General features: G+C 40.0%; 1 protein-coding gene across 2 annotated transcripts in view; it reads left to right on the top strand.

Annotated features, from left to right (window-relative positions):
* CPA6 (carboxypeptidase A6) overlaps nt 1-4842 on the top strand; it is an 84468-nt gene extending 79626 nt beyond the window's left edge. Inside the window, exons 10-11 of one of the 2 annotated variants that reach the window (XM_048077048.2) lie at nt 1412-1541; nt 3143-4842. In XM_048077048.2, the coding sequence (XP_047933005.2) occupies nt 1412-1541; nt 3143-3330 (318 nt within the window). In that variant the 3' untranslated portion in view covers nt 3331-4842. The remainder of the gene's footprint in view (nt 1-1411; nt 1542-3142) is intronic. The other variant, XM_048077050.2, reaches the window with a different exon arrangement.
* The last annotated feature ends 17908 nt before the right edge of the window (nt 4843-22750 follow it).

The raw sequence follows: 22750 nt of genomic DNA, 5'->3' as shown, positions 1-22750 counted from the left end.
CTTGCAGCCCAGAAGGCCAACTGTGTCCTGGGCTGCATCACCAGAGGGGTGGGCAGCAGGGCGAGGGAGGTGATTGTGCCCCTCTTCTCTGCCCTTGTGAGGCCCCACCTGGAGTGCTGCATCCAGGTCTGGGGCCCACAGCACAAGAAGGGTGTGAGGCTGTTAGAGCAGGTCCGAGGAGGGCCACAAAGCTGATCAGAGGGCTGGAGCACCTCTCCTATGAAGAAAGGCTGAGAGAGCTGGGGATGTTCAGCCTGAAGAAGAGAAGGATCCAGAGAGACCTCATTGCAGCTTTTCAATATTTAAATTTGGCTTATAAAAAAGGAGAGCAAATTCTTACACAGGCAGATAGTGATAGGACAAGGGGGAATGGTTTTAAACTAAAAGAGGGGAGATCTAGAGTAGGTGTAAGGAAGAAATTCTTTATGCAGAGGGTGGTGAGGCACTGGCACAGGCTGCCCAGAGAAGCTGTGGATGCCCCATTCCTGGAGGTGTTCAAGGCCAGCTTGGAAGGGACTTCGAGCAACCAGGTCTGGTGGGAGGTGTCCCTGCCCATGGCAGCGGGGTTGGAACTAAATGGTATTTAAGGTCCCTTTCAACCAAAGCCATTCAGTGGTTCTATGATCCTATGATTCTCCAGGATCCTTTCCTTCGAGATCATAATATTCCTTTTCCTTTCAAATATGTGCATCCTTTCTATGGGTTTGCAAGCACTATTAAGCAGTATTCATGTGTGACCCTCAGGATTTGCCATGCACCAGGCCTCTTGCACAGTTTCAGAGGATACCATGAACCTCCTACACAGCCTGTATCCATATGGATCTTGAAATGTAGGTGCTCATTTTCCCCACACAGCACTGAATCTGTACTTCTGCAATAGTGAAAATAGATCTCCAAGCCTATGTTTTCTGGTCCCAGAGAAAGTTAGACCAGCGGTGGATATTCTCCAGTCTACCAAAGATTCAGGAGTGGAATTTGCCTCTTTCCTTCTTCCTACTCTGCTCAGTGAACCACTGTGGAATGAAACCTTCAATCACCAGCAGAAATGAGGTTTAGTAGACTGGGAAATATATCTGCAGATGTTGGCAGAATACGCTTGCATAGCTTTTAAAATGCCTAAAAAATGGCATATATACACCTATAATTAGAAATATTTAATGGCTGACCATTCACAGTGCAGTGAGCTTTTTTATGCCATGAAAATACTGAATCAAGTTCTTAGTGTTAGGGAATTACTGTCAATAAAAATAAATAATGCATTTCTCACTTAAAATCATTTTAGTTTGGTTGCTGCAGATTTACGGAACAGGGCATTGCGCCGGCAATCAACAATCCATAGCTCAGGCTCCAACCCCACTGTAGTATTTAATTCAGAACCTAATTTATGCATTTGTTTTTCTCCCCCACACAGGAATCTGCAGCCTATAATGCTGTTAACGCTCTTCAGTCTGCCTATGGTGTAAGATACAGATACGGTCCTGCATCTAGCACTTTGTGTGAGTTTCCCTCCAGCACAAGTTTACGACTTTCACCTAGCTATAGTAAGAAGGAGACTACCTTTGTTATTACATAGGAAGCAAATGCTGTTTAAAGTGAACTTTGCTCCAGTTGTGGATGGTGAAGAAGGCGGAAAAAGTTTTGTAACTGACACAGTCAGTTGATTGCAGTAAGAATAAGTCAACTGATGCAATAAAAGAGAGTAAAATGCAATGCATTTTGGAGGGGAAATCCAGCAAGTAACACGTTCAGAACATATCAAAAGAGATTTAAATAAATAAATCAGAAGATCTGAAGAAGCGTATCTTTACCAGATACTGTAAATGCATTACTAAGTTATAAAATATTTGGGAGAAAATAATTCAAAGTAGTTTTCAGCTTTCACTATTACTTTGCCTTTCCCTCTATGCACTTGTGATAGATACAGCTGTTCATGAGCTCCTTCTAAAATTTAAGATGATCTCCATAAAACTTAGGTTTCAAATGCCTCAGTGTCTAGATGATGGTAACTGATAGCAACAGTATCTTTACTTGGATATCTTCCGTTTTTTCAGAGGGTGACTTCAAATGCATTTTCCCCTATAAACAGAGTAACTTTAAAATATTCTCTTTAAATATGTAACAACATTTGTCAAACAAGCTCCCCATGCAGATGGGGAAAAGGAAATGAAGTTCAATAGGTTTCAACGAGAAGTGATTCTCTTTACCAAAACTATGAGGCCTGAATTCTCTTGGTAAGACCAACAGGCTCTGAAAAAAAAGTGAGGAGCTTAAGTAAATAGCAAGATCTTTACCAAGTAAGCTCCTGCATCTCCTTTGCTGTTGCTGTGTTTTGGTTGGAGCTCTACACATCACACTTTATCGTGGGCCCCCATCTCACAGCACAGTCATCGTCTTGTGCTCTTTACAGTGCAGTCATTTGCTGCGTCGAAGGAAGAGCAGTGTGAATTAATGCTAGAATTGCACAGAAGAAAGCAGGCCACATAGGAGATGGATCTTTATATAAATATAAGTGTCTTGGGTAACCAACATATGGAGATAATGAAAAGCATAAGAAACATACTTCCTCTGGAAGGTTTGTTAATATTAGACACCACCTATGCAAATGCTCTCATACTGTAAGGAAATCATGAGACGAGACAGAAATTAAGAGAAAAGAATTTTAAAAGCACTTTTAAAAGAGAATGTATTTTACTTTATCATCTTTCTCCCTTCTCCTTGCAAAGGAATTGCCTTAAAAAAAAAAAAAAAAAAAAAGCTAGAAGCATGGAGAACACAGTTCCAGCTGAGAGATCTTTGTGGAAGCAAAGCTCTGGTACAAGAACAGTTTGGGGCTGTATACTAAATGTTCATTTTATTGAAGTTTCTCTGTACACAGAGAAGTCAGTTATTACTTTTTTCATGTGAAAATCGAGGGCCTAATCCTGTATTGGGCCGAGAACTTTACACAAGGAGCTGGGTGCCCATACCCCTCTCTGAAGGGTGTTTTGGGTCAGGGAGCAACAGCTTGCATTGTAACTGTAGTCACTGTGTGCTGCAGACAAAATACCACAATAACTGTCCAGTGCTTTCAACATGACCTGCACTGAACTGTTGTGTTGTTTTTTTTTTTTTTTTTTACTTTTCTCTGAATTCTTTCTTTCAGATGTGAGTTCTGGCAGCTCTATGGACTGGGCCTACAAAAACGGTATCCCCTATGCATTTGCGTTTGAGCTGCGCGACACCGGCCATTTTGGATTTTTACTTCCTGAGACGCTGATCAAACCAACCTGCACAGAGACCATGCTTGCTGTTAAAAATATAACTCTTCATCTGCTGAAGAAATGTCATTGAGAGCTATTTCTAGGATCTGAAATTAAGGGCTTTACTTCCAGCATCAATTCCTTTCAGCACATTTACTTGTCACAGTAAGCTTAGGCTTATAGAAGCTATAGAAGGTAACAGGAAATATGGTATTGTTTCTACCAGACTCACCTGGCCAGAAATAGAAAAGAAAAACAAACATTTATTTTTTACTCTACAAAAGTCCCTGAAGTTGATATAGTAACTTAGTTTTCCATTTGGTGTAACATATTTAGTTCTTTTTGCATTAAAGCTTTGATTCTCTGCCAGGGACTTCACTGGGGCAGGTCCAGGCCCACATACAGGTGCTTGAAAGAAAACTTAATTTCTAGAGTGTCTTTGGCCTTACTGCTTTCCCAAACAGGACTTCCCTCACGGAGTCTCTTGAATCAGGGGATAAAATTAACCTTCATGTATATGCACTCTGTGTCCCAACACAGGCCTGTGTCTATAGCAGTAAATGGCAGTGCAGTATATAGTTGCAGCTGGACATGCTACAGGTAGCAACGTGTCTTCTTTCTGCATTTATACGTACATATGTATATGCACTTTTCTGATTTTTATTCATATAATGCAGGAATTTGACCTAAGGTTTCCTTTAACTGTTCAGAAATGACGACTTTCAAATGTATATATTGGGGTGGACTAAAAATCAACATACTGCCCTTGAAAATGTAACTTCCCTCAAGATATGTAAGAATTATAATAAAATATTATTGAACTATACAATACCCTGCTTTATGGAGAGACCATAGCTGACAAAGCAAATTGCCATGACTAGGAGCTTGGAACCAGGCAGGTGACTGGTGCTTCTGGGTTTTGCCATAGTATATGCCCATTTCTACCAGCTGAGGACCTAGCCTTGACCTGTAATTACAATGTTAACTGATGTTTTATTCATCAGTATTCTTACAGTGAGTTCTGTAACTCTGTGGCTATGTGGCTGCTCTTCTTGGAAGTCATATTTTTTGCATGCTTTAAAGGAATTAATAATAGATTGTTAAGTGAGATGGAGGTGAAACAGGAGCTTTACAGCTGAAAGAGAGAAAATAAGCACCATGTTTGAAAGAATAATAATAAATGCACAGAGAATTTAACAACTCGTTGAGGTTTTGGGGGTACTTTTAAAATACTATTTTTTTCATGTTATTATATCTGCAAAAGCATATATTTTACTTTATTAATTTTGAGCTTAATCGTATGCCATAACATGTTAAATAAAATGTATTTGTTAATAAAATTATCAAAGGCTTTTGTAATGTTCTTCATATTTTATTTCATTGTTAAGCCTTAGTTCATGGTTTTAACAATTTTCTGTATCTGTAAAACATTACTGACAGGTACAATACTTTAAAAAATCTACACCCTCTCTAGATACGTACTTGAACTTAGTAAATGTGCAACATTTATGAGACTAGGGAGCACTATATTTAAATAAGAATGCTATTGTCTTCAGGACTTCAAAAGGCAATCAGTGAGCAAAGATGACAGAATCCCATTCTATGTAAGTTTAACATTTTGTTAATAAAATGTATTTATTTTAAGCAAACTTTCTGAAAGCTTGTCCAGACTTGATTAGTTCAGAGTTGTTTGAGTAATGCAAGTTTCTAATACGCTTTAATTAAAATCTAGGTAATGGAAGCTCTAAAAAATATCTATCCAATGATCATCTCCCATTTGCTTATGACCATAATCATTACATATTTTGAAGACTGCAACAACAGGGTCTTGTTATGCACAAATTCTTGACAATCAGTCCTGGTTGTGGTGTAAATTAAATATTAGCACCAATTGTCAAGAGTTATCCTGGATTTAAGTAATAAGATTAAACTATTACAAGGACACGTGGAACAGAAGTGAAGGACAGAAGGTGTGAGAGATGCCTAATCAGCAGGAGACAATTCATCACTGGATCGCAACCTTTGTACAACCTTTTCCACCTAGAGGCCAGAAGAAACCAGATTCAGATGTGATGGATTGATTGCTGCTCATAGTTTAACGGTTCATCACATGAAACATTTCAGATTTATCTTCATACCATCACGTCTCCACTGTTACTGAAAAGTAATTGAACTCTTGGAGAAAAATAAAAGAAAAAAGAAAAAGAAAACTGGTTTTATTAACAAAAGGTCCTAACATTTTAGATGTGGTTGACCTTGGACAAGAATAATTGCAGGTAGTCCTACATTTATCTAAGAAGCTTTGACATTTAGAAGTATTTGATTTTAAAAACGTTCGATGAATAAAGCTATGTCCTGGCATCTGGGTGGACTGAGCCTGAATACTGCTTTACATGCAACTGAAACCTCTGAGCTGAGCTGAGTTTTGAAAACCTTTCTATGCAGGATAATTCAGTGCTCCATAGCTGAATACAAGTGTAAACAGTCTCTGAGTCCTTTAATTTCAGGGTCACTAAAGCTGATCAAAAAGACACTCCGCAGAAAAGAGCAAACCCTATTTCCTGAATTAAGAATTTGTAAGAAAATTAATCAGCAAGAGTGATTCTAAATAGAGCAATTTACCCTAAGGCAAGAATTCTTATAACAGCTATTTGGATATGGAACAACAGCCTTTTTGACTTACAAATGTTACTTCTCTGAACATTTCTTTCTTATCTCTATAATTACTTACATCTCTTCCCTTTCTACTTCTCTTCAGCAGACTTTATTGCCCATAGGACAACAGAATTGGTAGCTGGTTTTAAGAAAGATGAGTTTATGTTATGATGATAGGTGTAGTTTATCATTCAAATAAAAAGCACATGAACAGCAAAACAGTGGTTATTAATCTGGCAGTCAAAATCAAATATATAATCATTATGTGAAATCCAGGAGTTGAACATCCTTCTTTTGCTTATTGATAGAATAAATATAACTGCTTCTGTAAATTGGAAAAAATGCTCAGACAAGGTTTTGTGAACATCTGTTCTTTTCTCTGCTAGCTTTTATGTTTTAAAAACACAACTCAGGTAAATTAGCATGAAGGAAACAGGCCTATGCCTCTGAAAGTCACCCTTCTCAACCACAAAAAAATTATCCCAAGTGTGAACTTTAACCCAAGTGTGGGTTATTAAAATTAACCCAAGTGTGAAGATTCCGAATGACCTTGAATTGTTATTCATAAATTGTTAAAAAAATTACCTTTATATGTTGAAAAAGGTACTGAGTTTCACTGCAAATCTTGAACAAAGAACATAGGGCAAAGCTCCCCATACCTTCTTCAGAAGTTGCTTCAAAAAGGCCAATGCATTTGGTTACCCATGTAACACGTAAAGCCTCCAGAAAAATGCAATTCTTTTTTTTTTTTTTTTAATGTCTGAAATTTGAGCAGAAAGATTAAGAATGACCTTCAATGCCAACATGCATTTACTTGGAAACAACCAGTACCAGTCAGCTTGTCTACAAAATAAATTGCAGCATGCAGATTGCACTATCTACTCGAGGACTGCACAAAAATGCTTATTGAAAACACTACACATAATTCTTTAGGCTGAGAAGAAAGCAGCATATTTCCTACCAAAAACAGGTTAATATTTAACCACTCTAGTTTATTCATGTTAAACAATACCATCCCTTTTTATGTTTACATTTAATTTTATGGCATTGCTCAAAGAATAAGATATTCAGTAGCATGAGTTGAGCAGTATATTTGTAAGCCCTTTGACATCCTTTTCTTTCTCTGAGTGAAACTACTGTATCATTTCTATAGCTCAGTGTTGGAGCAGTCACATTCATTGTTAGTCTCATACATAATGATTTAACTTTTTTTTTTTTTACTTTTTGTGACTAAAAGCCAAATGTTACCAGTTTCATTCAGTTCTTAAGTGTTGGTAAAACACCAGAACAATATATCAAATGTATAGAGATGAAACTACACTTCTGCTGAAGAAAAGAGAACAGAAATCTAAATAAACCTCAGAGAGAGCTTTAAAATATGAACCCCATTACATTGATTATATTCCTTTGAAAACATTTTTAAACAGTCACCACGCCAAATACCTTTTTAGAAACCTTGTCTCCACAGAAAATATGGCATGCTTAATGTATGTCCAATTTTCATATTCATTCATGATAAAAGTTTAAGATCCAAAGAGATGTAATTGTTTCCCCCTATCAAAGTAGGAGGAAATCTGTGTGCAGACTCACTTGCGTTCTGGCTGATTAAATCAATAGACCCTCCATCCACATCAGCACCATGGAGTCAGGAGTACTGATGCTGGTTGTTGGTCTGCCATGGATGAAGGTTAACTACTCCAGAGTGGCTTTCACGCTCCTCAGCTGAATGCGCCCATCACCCTACCTGTGATGCACACCTTGAGCAGCTGGTCGGAAACTCACACTTTTAAGTGGTGTCAAAGGAGCCTGCCTTAACAACAAGGTCTTCTTTTAGTATCTGCAAATTTGGGATAACCAGGGTTAACCTGTGTGAGCAGTGAGCTCATACAGGGTTCTTCTTAGCAAATAAAGAAGTGTTTGGTGCAATAAGTACATCTTCAACCCAGAAGCCCCTAAATGCTTGTCCCTGCCCAACAAGCAGCAGTGGTCAACCAGAAAGTTGCGGCTCTCTGCGTGTGCAGATCCTTTCAAATGCTCTCTGAAAACACTGAGTCAAGCACAGCAGGGCTTGCCCTTGGACTGGGACATCAGGGAATGCACTCATAAATAATAGATTCAATTGTTAATTAAAAAATTCTGCCACTGTCCCCAGCCATGCAGAAAGTGCATGCATGTGACAATGAAGATCCATCCTTTGCAACAAAGACAAGGGATAATGTTCGTCATAGTTCCTGTCTGCTCCGAGATTCCTGCTATCCTACCACTGTTTGGCATTAATGAAAAAGATGTGGGCAGAATAGCCATAACAGGGAGCTATTTTAATCTCTCCCCAGGTCTGTAGGAGTGCATACTTTAACTGAAATAATGGATAACTGGTTCTGAAATAAATATTGTGGTATGACTGTGAGCAGGTGTTTTAGTCTTTTGTGCTGACTACTAAGTGCCAGGCTGTTCCTCTGCCTACCAGTATGGCTTGATGCTGGGTGCAGGAGGGGGTGGGAGTGTCTCTTTCTTTAACCAAATAATTAACCTTTTTTCCTTTTTATTTTTTTTAACTAATTCTGAGCAGAATATGAAGCTACATACGTCTGAGAAAGTTTCATTTTATAACAGAATTTTCAATTTTCTTGAAAATAATGTATCTGTTTGAATCACAACCAGAGTTTAGATGGCTCATTGTCTTCAACATGCTATAACTGAAAAAGACAGTATAGCAGTCTGAAAATCTCAGCCAAAATGACTGATCCACTTACTGTTTCATTTTATTTTGTTTCTAGATTGAGAAAATCTGGGTTGACTGGGCTGAATCAAAGCAGTTCAGTCAAAAAGCTGTGTTAAGTGTTCTGTGCTTAGTTAGCTAGAAATAGCTGGGGGTTTTGTTTTAGTTTTTGTTGTGTTTTTTTTTCTTTTTTTTTTTTTTTAAAAAAAAGGTATATTTAAAGTTCTTTACTAATTGCCTTACTCTGAATTAAATTACTGCATGCACTGAGCTTAATACGGTTTGGGCTGAGGTATTGTTATTTTCCTGGGAACCAGGAAGCCTCCTAAGGGTTAAACGAGTGGCATGCCTGCCTCTGCGGTAGGAGAAGCAGAGCTGCTGTTTGGCCTTGTTAGCACAGAATCTATCAAAAAGGCAAAATGTACTTGAGCCTTATCTCACAGGATAAATTTGCTACCTCACGCTGTGCGCGTCTCCACTTCCCCTCCTCCATTTCAAAACCGAAGTGAGTCCTGTCTGTCGGTGATGACTTCGGGCTCTAACAGCTTCTAACTTTCAGGACTAAATTTAAATGGTGAACCTGTTAAAATGTGTGAACTTCCCCACATACCTACGCAGCTCGGTTCACACACAAACAAGGCGTCCGTCTGCGCAGCGTGTGCTGACTGAGGGTTTACGTAACGGCGTGGCTGCGACTCGTGGCAGCCACAAGGCCGCAGGTAGCAGGCAGCGTGTGCTGGGCTTCCCCGCTCCACACACTGCAAGCACCCCAGTTCAGCCACTTCGTCTGGTGCCTTAGAGCCCCCTGTGCTATATTACATTGGTGCAAAACCCAAAGCTCTTCTCCCAGGGCTGCTGTGGGTCTGCTATCATTACCACCTAGGAACCCTGACCATAGGCTGTACCCTTCGTGTGCTGCCCAGCACAGAGCTAAGGGGTCAGGTTTTGCTACCATGAACACCCACCCAGCTTTGGGCAGAGGCTGTGATAAGGTGTTACACCCTCAACTGACAGCTGGCTGCATCCCAGAAAGCCTTCGTTATCTTGTGGGTTACGAAGAAGGTCCTGTGTCACTGCCCAGAGTGAACAAAGGGGTGTCTGAGCTCTTCCTGTAGAGGCTGGTAAGGCTTCAGGAAGGCCCTGGGGAGCCTACAGGCCACCAGGATTTGTGTCTTCAGCCTATGAGCAATTCTTCCATATACTATGCATTTTCAGGAACACATTTTTAAAATCATAATTTTAAACAAAACAAGAAAAAAAAAATCTTATATTAAAACTGTAGCACTTATTTTAATGAGGTTTCTTTTTGGAGGAGCTGAGGTAGAAGTGACCTGAAGCTGCTGCTATCCTGAAGGATGTTTAGGGATTCAGAGGATGCAGTCCACTTGCCATCAAATGTACACCTACCGACCCCGCAGATGATAACTGCAGCCTTCAGGATATGTCTCAGCAGAGACCTCACAGCAAACCTGTCTGAAGAACAGGCTACTCTTCAGAGAGACGTTTTGATGCTGATGAATGTGGGGAAGTTCATCTATAAATCTCCCCTCTTGAGCAGAGAGTAGGAACATCATGTTTCCACACCTGTCAGGACTGCATTTTTCAAAAAAATGTTAAAATCTACCTCAGAATTTTAACAGAGCAAGGAAGGTCCCCGTTCATTTCACACTTCCCTGCACTTCAGCAACAAGGAAGGCTCCTTGGCTGGTGTGCCTGGCTGCACTTCCACCGACACCCAGCCCGTCAGAAAGAGCAGCATTTAAAATCACTGGAATCACTGTCTTCTTTTTCTTTTGCCTCTGTATCTTAAACAATCCACCAGTGCTAAAGCCTGAATATGCACAAGAATAACTCTTGTCCATTTAGGTGTCTGTTGAAGGGCAGAGAAAAAGCTGATTTCTTAAAAAACTCCTTTTTTGGATTCAGTGATTTCCATTTTGTGGAAAACCGGCAGTCTGTATGTACAAAAAAATAAATCGTGGAAGGCAGATGATTTGTGAAAAGTTTTATCCACAGACATACTAAGTACAGTATATATCATCTTCAGACTCCAATTCTGAATGCACGGACCCAAGGCAGACTGGCTGAAGCATGTTTTCCATTTCACTCAGTATCAGGTAGACTAAAAATAAAGGCAAAGGACAGAAGTCTAACATGGGGTAAGAGAAAAAGTCCAAATTAAATAGCAAGACTGTAGGCCCCAAGAGCAGCAGACATTATTTGGATGAGTTTAAAAAGGCATTTTTATTTTTAACCAGCAATAGTGAAGCACCAATACTTAAGAAAGATGAAAGGAAAACAACCATGTGGGATAATTAGAGGACTGCTGGGTCATATGGCTTACTGGGAGAGCAAATGGCTAGAAACAGATGAAAAACTAAAGTTAGACAAAAACTAGCAAACAAGCAAAAACTAATCATTTTAGATTGAATGGCACTCTGTGAGAAGCATAGAAATAAATTCATCCTGAAGAAACGTAAGTAAATGGATACTGCTGGGATTATTTCTAAGGTAAAAAGCAGAGGGCTGAAAGGACACTAAAATCTAGAAAATCGCTTCTCCATGAATCTGATGATGTCAGAGCCCTCAAACTTCTCTTACCTAAAAAATAACTTACCATTGGAGTACTCCCATGTGGACAAGATTAATATTCAAGAATCCTCTGACATAATTAATTTTTAATGTTTGTGGATATTAGCGAAGAGGTGAAGGAATACAGTAATGCCTCCCCTGTCAGTCACAAGATTTCTCACTCAGCACAGGTTGGCACCTTTATCTCCACCTCTCCAGCTGTACATGGGGATAAACCTCAACACAGCAGAAGCGGATGCCTATCTGCTGTGTGAAGAAGCAGAGCGGCAGATTCCATACAGATGTAGCAGAAGTAATCTGCATTACATTTGGGGAGTATTTCCACAGGGGCATGTGGAAAAGTGTAAAAATCACCATGTATCTGCTGCAAGATATTGGAGACTGAGAGGTAAAGAGAGTTAAGATTAGCTTCCTTTATGGAAAACCTCACTTGCCGTAAAATTCATCTAAATACTGATCCCACTGCATAGTAGAAGAGTATTTCTACTCCACTTTTCATTAGAAATCCGTTACATGATTTTTCTCCATTCCTCTGCATTGCAATGCATTTTCATAAGTACACAGCTTTTCAAGAATAGATTTGTATTGTAACTGAAAAGGATATAGTTGCAGCACCATCAATATACAGCATGAAGTTAAAGACATGCAACAAATTCCAAAAAAGCATCACTGGAACCCGGAAGATGAGACGTATACGGGAATGTTTCCAAGGAAGGCTCTCCCAGACTTGACTAATCTTAACAATGTGCATCTATTTAAATGGCACTTTATGCTCAAATCCACTAGACTATAGAAGCCAAAGCTGCAATGAAAGGGAAAACTACTGGATATCTATCATTTTGCTTGCCATCCAGTGTGGGAAATTATTTCAACACAGCAAGAGTCAGTTTATTTATCTAAGATATAAGTGCATACCTTTTAAAAAAGAAACAATAAATAAATAAGTCTTTAAACTCTGCGAAATTCTTTGTCATACAAAAGAATGTTACTTAAGAAGGTTCACATACACATCAACTATAAATATAGCAGTGCTTTTGCCTTAGGTGTTCCCTGTCAGTTATATACACTGCCATGAAAAGGACCAAAGCCTTTAGCAGCTCATTCACTATTATTCAGCATTTTGACAACAACTGGCAATCCAACAGCCAAAAGTGCACTTGAGATTTCTGAGATATCCCACTAAAGCCTCCCATTCTTTTGTGGCTGGATGAAACAGACAACCCTTGTGCCCCCTCCCGGAGGATAATAATGCTGGGTATTATGGAAGCTCGAGGTGTTAGAGTTGCAGGCTTACCTATGCTACCACTCACCTTCTGTTTTTCCTGAATTAGTCCCCTGGGGTGGCAGGCCTGAAGTTTCACCTGTCTGGGAGAAGAAATTCACACTCCTCTTGCTCTGAAGGTGGGATTTAACTCATCTGACTTAAATTAAATGAAAACTATTCATCTAAACTAAATCGACTTGGTTCCCTCTATATAGTGGGTAGGGAAAAATAAAGGATGTAGAGGTTGATAGGCCACATCTCTCGTAGTCTTGGCATTATTGCTACTGTATGAGTTCCTCATTAGATGTTACTCTTTTTGCATAGCAAGAGCCCGAATGACAGCTGAGACTAGGTGCTTAGCTTTTATAACCGTTAAAATTAGTTGAGACAAATTCCATCCTAGGATGGGACTTACCCCTTAATTTTCAGTAGATCCAGATCTGGCTGAATTCAGATGCCTGAAGTTCTTTCTTTCAAGGTTGCCCATGACATGCAGGACATTTAAGGAATAATTTCTGCTGTGTAATTTCAACAGTAATTCAGGCAGACCTAATTTCTTCAGCCACCACAAGTGAAGGCTGGTGCTGTGGACTATGAAGGCATCTTCCTTTCTGTCCCTCTCTTTCATTCTTCTTTTAATCCTGACAGTAATTTAGGTTACTCTAGATGCATATTTCTTTTTCTGCCTTGTAGATTGCTGGAGAGGGAACCAGAATTGTAAGAGCAAATAGTTTTGGTATTCCCCATTAATAAAGATTAGCTATCTAACTGAGTTAGCTAGCTTGATGCATTCTTTTCCTGTTTTTTTGTTTGTTTGTTTGTTTGTTTTTTTCCTGGACAGATTTTTTACAAGTTAAACAAATGCTACTACACAACACACAGACAATACCAAAGACACACGACATACCAATACATAAATAATCCAGCAATGTAGAGTATTCAAAATCCATCAGAGGGCAGTTCCAAATTTGTCACTGAGAAGAGCTAATTCGAGGTTTGGTGAGACCCTGTGGATTTTAACCAGCATCTGACTGGCTGCCAGCTGCCTGCTGAACCCATATGAGATGCCCCTTAAAGCTGCATCCTCTGTTAATTTTCTCTTTTTCCTGCCTCTAGCAGGCACTACATGATATTTACAGGCTACTGAGTTTAAGGCGGTCCTTGAACTTAAAGTGAGAATGTTACCTTATTTTTACAAGAATGTACAAGAAGTTCACTTTTGATGCAAGCAATCGGTAATCAAGATTAGTAAACAGCTGTTCACAGAAAGCTATGGCCTGTTCAGCCTGCCCTTGCAGAATCCAGTCTTCTAATAAAAGCTAATACCTTCATTAGAAAGAAACTGTGCTCAGAGCCTATCATGAGCAAGAAAAACAAAACTCAGTCAATAGCTTCATGGTAAAATATTTATTAAAATTGTAATAGTAAGTGACATGGTAAAAATAATCTCAAAATCAGAGATTTATACATCAAAATAGTGACTACAGATTCCTGTGTCCTGTGATTTTTCTTCACAGAACCATAGAATCGAAAGGGTTGGAAGGGACCTCGAAAGATCATCGGGTCCAACCCCCCTGCCAAAGCAGGTTCCTTAGAGCAGGCTGCCCAGGTGGGCGTCCAGACGGGCCTTGAATATCTCCAAAGAGGGAGACTAACAAATTAACGCTAACTAATTAACATTAACACTAACTAAGACGAACAAATATCTTAACAAATTAATGCTTGCTGCATTATTGCGGTAACATTAAGGTTTGCAAATACACCAGAATGTTTCAGTATTGTATTTCACACAGTGACCACATGTACCAAATACGCACAAATACACAAAGCCTGCTTATAAGACACTGCTGTTACCTCTCTGATTTTTAAAACAGAGTACAGTCAGCTTCCACAGACAGAGGGCTCACACCTATTTCAAAGGACTCAGCCTCACTCTAATACAGTATACTGTGAATTTAAAGTCAATTTGGATTTGATCCAGCACTACAATGAAAAGAAATGAAACCATGAATTTAAATCTCCACAAACTTGGAGAAAATTCTTATCACGCATTTTGTGATATGAACACTTCAAAATACTATTTTAAAATGATGCACAATTGTTTAACCTGCTTTGCCTATTTCTCTGTAGACTAATATGTCTTAAGATTAAGAAAGCTATTTTGTAGGTTGCACACACTGTTGCTCAAAAAAGGGGAAAATTCCAGTTGCCCGTGCTGAGTGTTCTGCTTTCTAAGCAGAGTGAAGCATCCACATTTGGTTGGCCTTATCCATGTGAGGAAGCTTAATGCCAGCACAATTATGAAAAAATGCACCACATTGTTCCCCTCTTACATCTGTGTTCATGCCATTTCTGTGCATTTGTGTACAATAATATCCCAAGTAATATTTCTGTTCTAAAATGGTGAACAAAGGGAAAGCAATGTGCTGACGAGTATAAGCAAGGAAAAGTTTAGGAAGAACAAACTAAAGAATAGAAGTGGTTTGTTAAATGAGCCTTTTAAGGACTACATCCACAGCTATCCAGAGGCGTGACCTCCATCTCATGCATATACAAGTAGACCAATTGAAGCTCCACTGCCATAACTTGCTATTAAATTCATGTAAGTAAGCTTTCATTGCAAAATATATCTAGTCCCAGTGCTAGCTAAGGAAGCAAGTTTGGCTCAAGCATGTATGAAACACTATAAACATTATCATTAATCTTGACTATATATTGCTATGTATCAATCATAAAGGCCCTGCACACCCCTCTTCACACTTTGTTTAAGCGAGGACTGCAGTACTGGTAAGCACAACTTCAGATCACGAACAGAAGCAGTCACAAAAATCAGCAATGGCTCTATGGATTTGTAGAAAGTAGGTCCTGAAGAATTAGCTGTTGGCTGTCTCACAAATCATGAAAAATGAGATTTTTACCAGCCCAACAACGTTTGTTCTGTTTGGCCTTCTCAGCTGTGAACAATTATAAATCACACCTCAACAGCCCCACCAGTGGCACGGCAACACTTCCTTATAGGCACCATCTCTGTTCCTGCAGGAGGAGGTCAAAAAGCTTTTAGAAAGAAACAGCATGCAATAAAGACTTCCAGATACAAAACTAACCCCTCCACCTGTGCCTGGTTCTGAACCCAGACAGCAGCAGCTTTGAATGTCATGAGAAGCCATCCATCCTACATGCTGCGAACCAGTGAGTCCAGCTTTTAATGATGCTGATCACACGTCACCTCTGACGCTTAACTTCAAACTAGAAACATCTTGGAAGTCCAATCAAAACTGTCATAGGTATTTTAAAGCGTTTTGTGAAGTTATTTGAGTGAATACACACCGAGCAAATATTTAGCGAGTTAACTAGGATCCTAGAATGAATCACCATTACAGTGCTTCTTTAATATCGTCCTTCTGCTCCTTCTGCTTCTTTAATATCTTTCTTCTAGGCAAGAATAACCATAACCCCCATTCAATTTTATCTTTCTGGTCATTCATATTCAAAATCTTTCATTCCTGCCACGAAGCCCACGGTTTGTAATATACAGGCAGAAGTATCAGTTATTGCATTTTTGACAGCAAATAACCCACTGCGGTTGCTGGAGGAAGCAATCAGGCAGATTCAAAGATCACTTGATGGCAGTTAAAAGTGGTTATTGCTCCAGTCTCATTGCTTGCCACCTTAATTCACGTGACTTTTATGACCTCTCTGTCCCTGCCTTTCAACACGGATATTAAACTACTTGGAAACCATCCTTGTCATTCATTTGACTTACCATACCCACAGATTCAAGGGAGATTTATCCAGCCGAACTCCATTCAACTTTTCTCACTCCTTTTTCATTTTCAGACCTTCTTTTGTTATTATCAGCTTATTGAAAGAGATCTGCATAAACCTTTGAAAATGCCCAAGTTCTAAAGTGATACACTGAATTCACCCCGGATCAAGGGGAAGGGAGTCTTTCAGAACACAAAAATTAGGTTAAAGCTAATGCTTCGTGCTTCCAGTAGCTAGGCTATTCAATGCCTAATCTGTAGAACAACTCAGCATGCATTACACTGGTCACGTCACATCAGTTACAAAGACCTGCAGGAGCCCGAAGCTAGGATTTAAAGGTAGGAGGATCATCATTTTCAGTGAATTTGTTACTTTTCTAATTTGCCACCGATCAGAAGATTCCCATTTTGTAACTCCAAACTGGAGATTAAAAATTTGGCATAACCATACACTATGGTAGTCCGTGCTATTATGGGTGTTTGGGAACATAAGTAATGAACCAGATTCAGCACCACAGAGTAATCTCAGAGAGCTGTAACAGTACCGACACTACTTCCCAAGAAAGAAGGCAATCATGTTGTGGCTCCCTCCCTTCAACAGTTTCTTCTTAATATCCAGTAATAGTTCCTTAGCAATTTTATCTGCTGGAGTTGGCTAGGAGAAGCCATAAATCAGTGTTATCTTTGCCATAGATCCTCCATACATCTTCTTTTGCAGTGCAAGGCCCTCAGGAAATTGCCAGAACTTTGTGTTCCTGGAATATTTTCCATTACACAGCGGGGTACTACACCAGCTTGAATTTGCCTTTGCATTTGCAGAGCCTCCCCCACAACAGTAGCCGTATACCATAACCACAGAAGTTGGTTGCTGATTTGTCCATAATCAGGTCTGTAAGTTTGAAAAATGACTATAGAAAGTTTAAAGGAAACCTATATAACCATATTTTAAAAACATTTATTTCCTTCTGTCTTCAAGATCAAGTCATGTTCCTTCTTCATTCACAATATTAGGGAATGGCATGCTGAGGTGCCACGGAGGCTGGAAACTGAATTATTCATCTGCTGACAGGAGCAAAATGCTGGAGAAAGAACTTACGGAAAACTCCTATAGGTAGGCTAGAAGAAAAAATGTATTCCCAATAGAAAAAGTACTAGCAAAAAGGGATCACATTCCCACAAATGCAGTGTTACAAGCTTCCCAGCACATGAACGCAAACTACAGTCTGGAACATTTGCTATCTTCCACAGTTTCCAGCCACAATTCAGAATGTTATTCTGTCAACCACATGACATGTTTTTTTTCCTTCGCTGCTGATATTTTTCCTGCAGCTGTCACAAGTTGAAAAATATCATGCTTTACTCGGAGTGTGTATCCTCAGGTAACATTAGTATTGAGAATGTATTACAATATAGCAAAAGCCTGCACTTTTTAGCTTTAAGGAATAGATTTGTCACCTTGCAAGAACCTCCTCAAAGTGATGGATATTCATTTCATTACTGGTCACCCCGGGGTGTCACATGCTTTTGTACAAATGTTTGGAAGCAACCTAGGAATTACCTATTGATTAACATTCCCTGTGCTAATAAATATTTGCTACTTGCTCTTTCAGCACCGCAGCGGATATACTGCAGCCTGTTTTAACCTGTCAGAATATTCACCCTATGAACAAACTGTGAACTCTTACCCCGAGCTCCTGGATTTACCTAAAAAGAGAAAATAAAAATAATCTTACAAATGTTCAAGCACATTTAGACTGAGTGTCATAATGGATACAGTGGATATTTAGAATTATGCTTCAGTTATCTATTCTATTCTATTCTATTCTATTCTATTCTATTCTATTCTATTCTATTCTATTCTATTCTATTCTATTCTATTCTATTCTATTCTATTCTATTCTATTTTTGCAAGGGTGGCAGGCCTAGGACTCCACAAAGAGAAAGAGAGAAATGTCTTCTTTGTAGTTCATTATTAGATAACCGAGCACCACAGGGTACACATTCAGTACAAGACTTGAAAGCTTCTCAACCAAGGTGCCTGCAGTTGCAGAGCAATCATAGCTTCTCTCCTGTTCCATGTTCCCATGTGCCAGATCCATCTGGACCCTGATCCATCACGCGCTGATTATCTGCGTCTGGTACTTGAAAACAGAACGGGAGCAAATGCAGAGTACTGTACTGCAGCTAAGGAAGGTGCCAGCAATGAGGCACCGTGATTAAAGGGGCATTTATACACTGGTCCTGCCTACTGACCCATGCATCCAACACACGGGGTCTCACGCACAGGAGCAGTGCTGAGCCATCTGTTGTGCAACGGAGATACTGAAGAAATTTTGTATATAAAGCAGTAGTTTAAACAATGCTTTAAGTCAGCATAAACCTGTATTGTTGCCAAAAAATGCAAGCCTGCCCTCTTCTTGCTCATTTTCTTGTTCCTGTCCTTGTGTTATTCCCCACCCCCTTGAGCTAACAAGCTTTTGTGAGATTGCCTGATGAAGCAGGGTATGGAATATATCTGGATTAAAAATGCTCTGTTTCTTGTCAGGTTGGTTTCAACCTAATTAAATTCTGAACATAATTCAGCATGTAATACACAACATGACAATGCAAACGCTTGTGCTGACCAAGGAAGCAAGAAACATAGAGGCAGGAGAAGGAAGACCAATTGTTTCTTTTAGTGGCAGTTCCGTCTTATTCTGTCTTAAAGCAATCACAGTCTAGCTATTAGCGTGCTGTTTCAAAGCTCGTCAAGACGAATTAAGAACACAGTGCCATCATGAGCAGTAGTCCAACCCCCTTACCAGCCCTGACCACATTTACTCCCTCCCTTTCTTATCTAAGAATTACTGAATGTGCAGGTAAGGCTGTTCAATTCACTGATCCCACTGAAAACTATTTTTTTTTTGTAAGACTGATTTTCAGCTGGAGCACTGAGCTGAACTGACTCACTGCAGAGCTATACAACAGCACCAACAAGACAAAGGGTGTCAGAACTCATACAGGTGAAAGAGCTCCCTTTGGGAGGCTGTAACATTCATGGATCAGTTTGTTCCAAGCATGCAGCTGCACTTTTAATATCAGCTTTTACTGTATGTCTGAAGTGAAGGCTTAAATCCTAGCTTTTCAGCATTTTCAAACAAGCACCACGTACAGTTACCTTTGGGGTTGCTGTACATAGAAGTATCAGAACCACATGCTAAAAGTTCTCTGTGAGCCAGAAAGTTCTCTAGAGTTTTAGAGTCTAGAAATACTTTAAATACGTGAAACAATATAAATAGCTTTTGGAACATTCCAAGTAACTTGTAAATAAAAAAAGTACTAGATGGTAATTCTATTTTTTTGGGTGTTTCTCAAATAGATTTTCTCTCTTCTGATATTTTAATTTTAAACATAAAGGCTTCAACAAAGTTGTGACGCTTTTGCGCATACTTAGCACCATGTTTCTCTTAAGTTTGTCAGAAAACACTTCTCGAGTTTGATAGCACAACTACAGTATTTTATATGTGCTGCCCACAGACTTAACAGTTTGAGAACAAACGACAAGTATCACTCTTGTTTAGTATCTTCAGGACTCCACCAGCCAGGAAACAGGGATCTCTGCAGCTGCAATGGTTCCAGTCCTTGAGCCAGCCATTGACTGATGCTGATTCCCAGCAAAGACGAAATCTGCATGCTGAAACCAAAGCAGACATTGGAATTACTGCATCTAACAACCATTTTGGAATTATTTGCAAGGCTCCAGTGTATGTAAGATACTATCTTTAGTCTACTCAGTAACCCATGTATAACAAAAATATTCTAAACCTCCACTCTTTCTTTCCTGCGAGTTTTCTCATTCTTCTTTCAACAGAGATAAAAGCTTAGCTTTTTAAAGTAATCAGCAAAACATACATTCTTTATGGTTTGTAGTCTCTAGCACCAAAAAAAAAATCTGACCTTGTAATGCTTCCTCGAAGTCCATAAAATTCTTTATAATTGCCCAAACATTATTTTAATACCTGGCTTCCCTAGTAAATAAAGCTGGCATAACAAATGACTTCCAATCCAAAGCACTGGGAGCCTACACATGAGCTGGCAACCATTCACATCTTGGCCCTAAATGAGGGCACTGGACCGTCTTTCTATCTCCAGTGCTTATATCATTGTTCCCCTGTGATTTCCATCATTATTGGCTCAGCTCTTGGAAGGAAACTGGATGTCGACCTGCTCAATAGATGATTTACAATAAGATCTTCCTGGACAATTTCAGAAGCAGTCCTTTGATGACATACTGGCTCTACGCTGCTGTGGGGCTTAGGCAGGGGTTGCCTTGTGACTAGCACGGAGATGTAGAATACCAGCTGTGTCAAGCTGTAAACTGAGTGACGTGAGCGGCAGCTGTTTGAACCTGAGAACAGAAATTGAAGATTCAAACCACATTAGAAAGCAAAAATAACAAGAAGTTTAATCTATTCATATTATAGTAGAAACAAAATAGAAGACGACACATAAGTGTCTTTTTGACAGGTCTTTTCTTTCAGTAATCTGATGTCTCAGCAGCAATTCTATATGCCAGCTAAAACACTGATGCCCGACTAAAACACACATACAAAATCATCCTGTGTACAACATATGAAAATAGACATTAATAGGAACAAAGCAGATAACTTCAGTCCTCGATGCTCTTTAAATACAGATACCCATTGTCTTCATGATATTATAATTGCAAGTCTATTTCTGCCAAATGGACCGTGAAAATCAATAGCAAACTCCATTTGCTAAATAACATTTGCAAGCTTTGACTTGGCTATGGAAATTTGGACTCAGGTGGTTTGTGTAAAAACTACCAGCAAGAAGTCTGTGAAAATTCTTATTCTTGCCATGTGTTCATGGCTGTCAGCTTTGAAAGACCAAGGTCATTTTGACATCCGAAGATCTGTATAACAAAATCGAGATTTGACCAATGGGGAAAATGTTTTTCCCTAAACAAAGGATTGGAAATAATTTCAAGTATACTCAGTAACTGTGCTGCTGAAGATATGGTCTTCTCAGTAAACCAGCCTAACCTGAATACGGTCATTAAATATCCTTGTGTATTTTTTTTGCAAGAATCAGTGTGCTTGGTGATGTGACTTTCGATGCTCTCACAGAGCTGTTCTAAAGCTAAAATCAGATCTACCCTCTTAATATTTTCAGTAATGTTTATCAGTCAGGTATTAAATTGCCTTCAGTTTCTAACTGAGAGTGACTAGAAAAAGCTCATGGAGCAGTTTGAGTCATTCCAGAAAAAAAATAATAATAACGTGGTTTGCTTTAATAGTTGGGTCTCACATTCATCTGTAGCTCTAACGGAATTCCCCATGCCAGTGTATTTCTTAAAAAGTCCAAATCTAGATACCTATGTGGCAACAAGTCTTTTTGGTATGAATCATTTTCCACTTGGGAAACTGGTTAAAGCAGTAGTAGGAAGCACTAGCTGCCCCTTCACTGGGGGACTGGGTTCGCTCTACCTTTACTAATGCAGCCACGACTGCTCTGCTGCAGACAAAGAAACACGCGCTGAAATAAACTATTCAGTCAAGAAGGCAAGGTTGCTTGCAAGGCCTCAGCACAGTGGCATGATAGCCTGGGCAGGCCCTAGAATTCCCCACAAAACATGAGGAAGGGAGCAGGATTAACCTCCTTGGATGGGTGTTGTCATGACTGATGAAGCAGGACGGCAGGAGGAGATAACAAATAGGAGCAGTTGGCTGCATGCTAGCTCTCAGTTCTGCTAGGTCGGAGATGACCCCCGGCTTCCCCAGCTGTCTGCTTTCTGTTACGGCCTTGTCCTGACCCGCCTGAAAGGTGGATCTGGAAATTCTGTCGTTTAATTTCCAGGTGAATTTTTAATTAATATTTGTTAAATATATATATATACACCAGAACTAGCTACAGTTAATGCCAAAGTCTACTGCTTTTATTACCAATGTTACTAGAAACTAGAATTCCTATTTTTATTGGAAATAATTCTACTTTTTGCACCTTGGAGCACATAACTTGGCGTATCCTGCTTTCACTGGTTACCAGTCTGTCAGGGCTGGGCTGTGTTTTCCTCAGACCCACACAGGAGGTGACCCCCTCACCCCTTCATGAGGGGTGAACACCGAGAGCACAAACAAACCAGAACAATGTGACAGAAATAAGCAGCGATTTCATACAGTGAGAGACCACAGACGTCACCGCTTTTGTGACGGTGCGTTTTATTAAAAATAAAAATCCCTCCGGCGGTCGTAGGGCAGGTAGGAATGGAAGAACTCTCCTGAGGAGGGGGCGCAGGCAGCCCTGCGTCCCCGGCCCCACACGGAGGGGTGGCCCCGGGGGCTTCTCGCCGGGAGGCGGCGAGGGGACGGCGGCGCCCCCCGGCCTCGGCTCACCCTCAGCCGCCGCTCCGCCGGGGCAGGTGGCGCTTCGCGGGGGGAGCCTCCCTCCATCCTTCCCTCCCCTCCCCGCGCTGGTGGCCCGGAAGGGAAGCCCTGCCCCTCCTTCTCCTCAGCCG

The sequence above is a fragment of the Anser cygnoides genome, chromosome 2 (genome assembly GCF_040182565.1).
Source record: "Anser cygnoides isolate HZ-2024a breed goose chromosome 2, Taihu_goose_T2T_genome, whole genome shotgun sequence".
Taxonomy (NCBI): Eukaryota; Metazoa; Chordata; class Aves; order Anseriformes; family Anatidae; genus Anser; species Anser cygnoides.
This window is presented reverse-complemented; position numbering and strand designations above follow the sequence as displayed.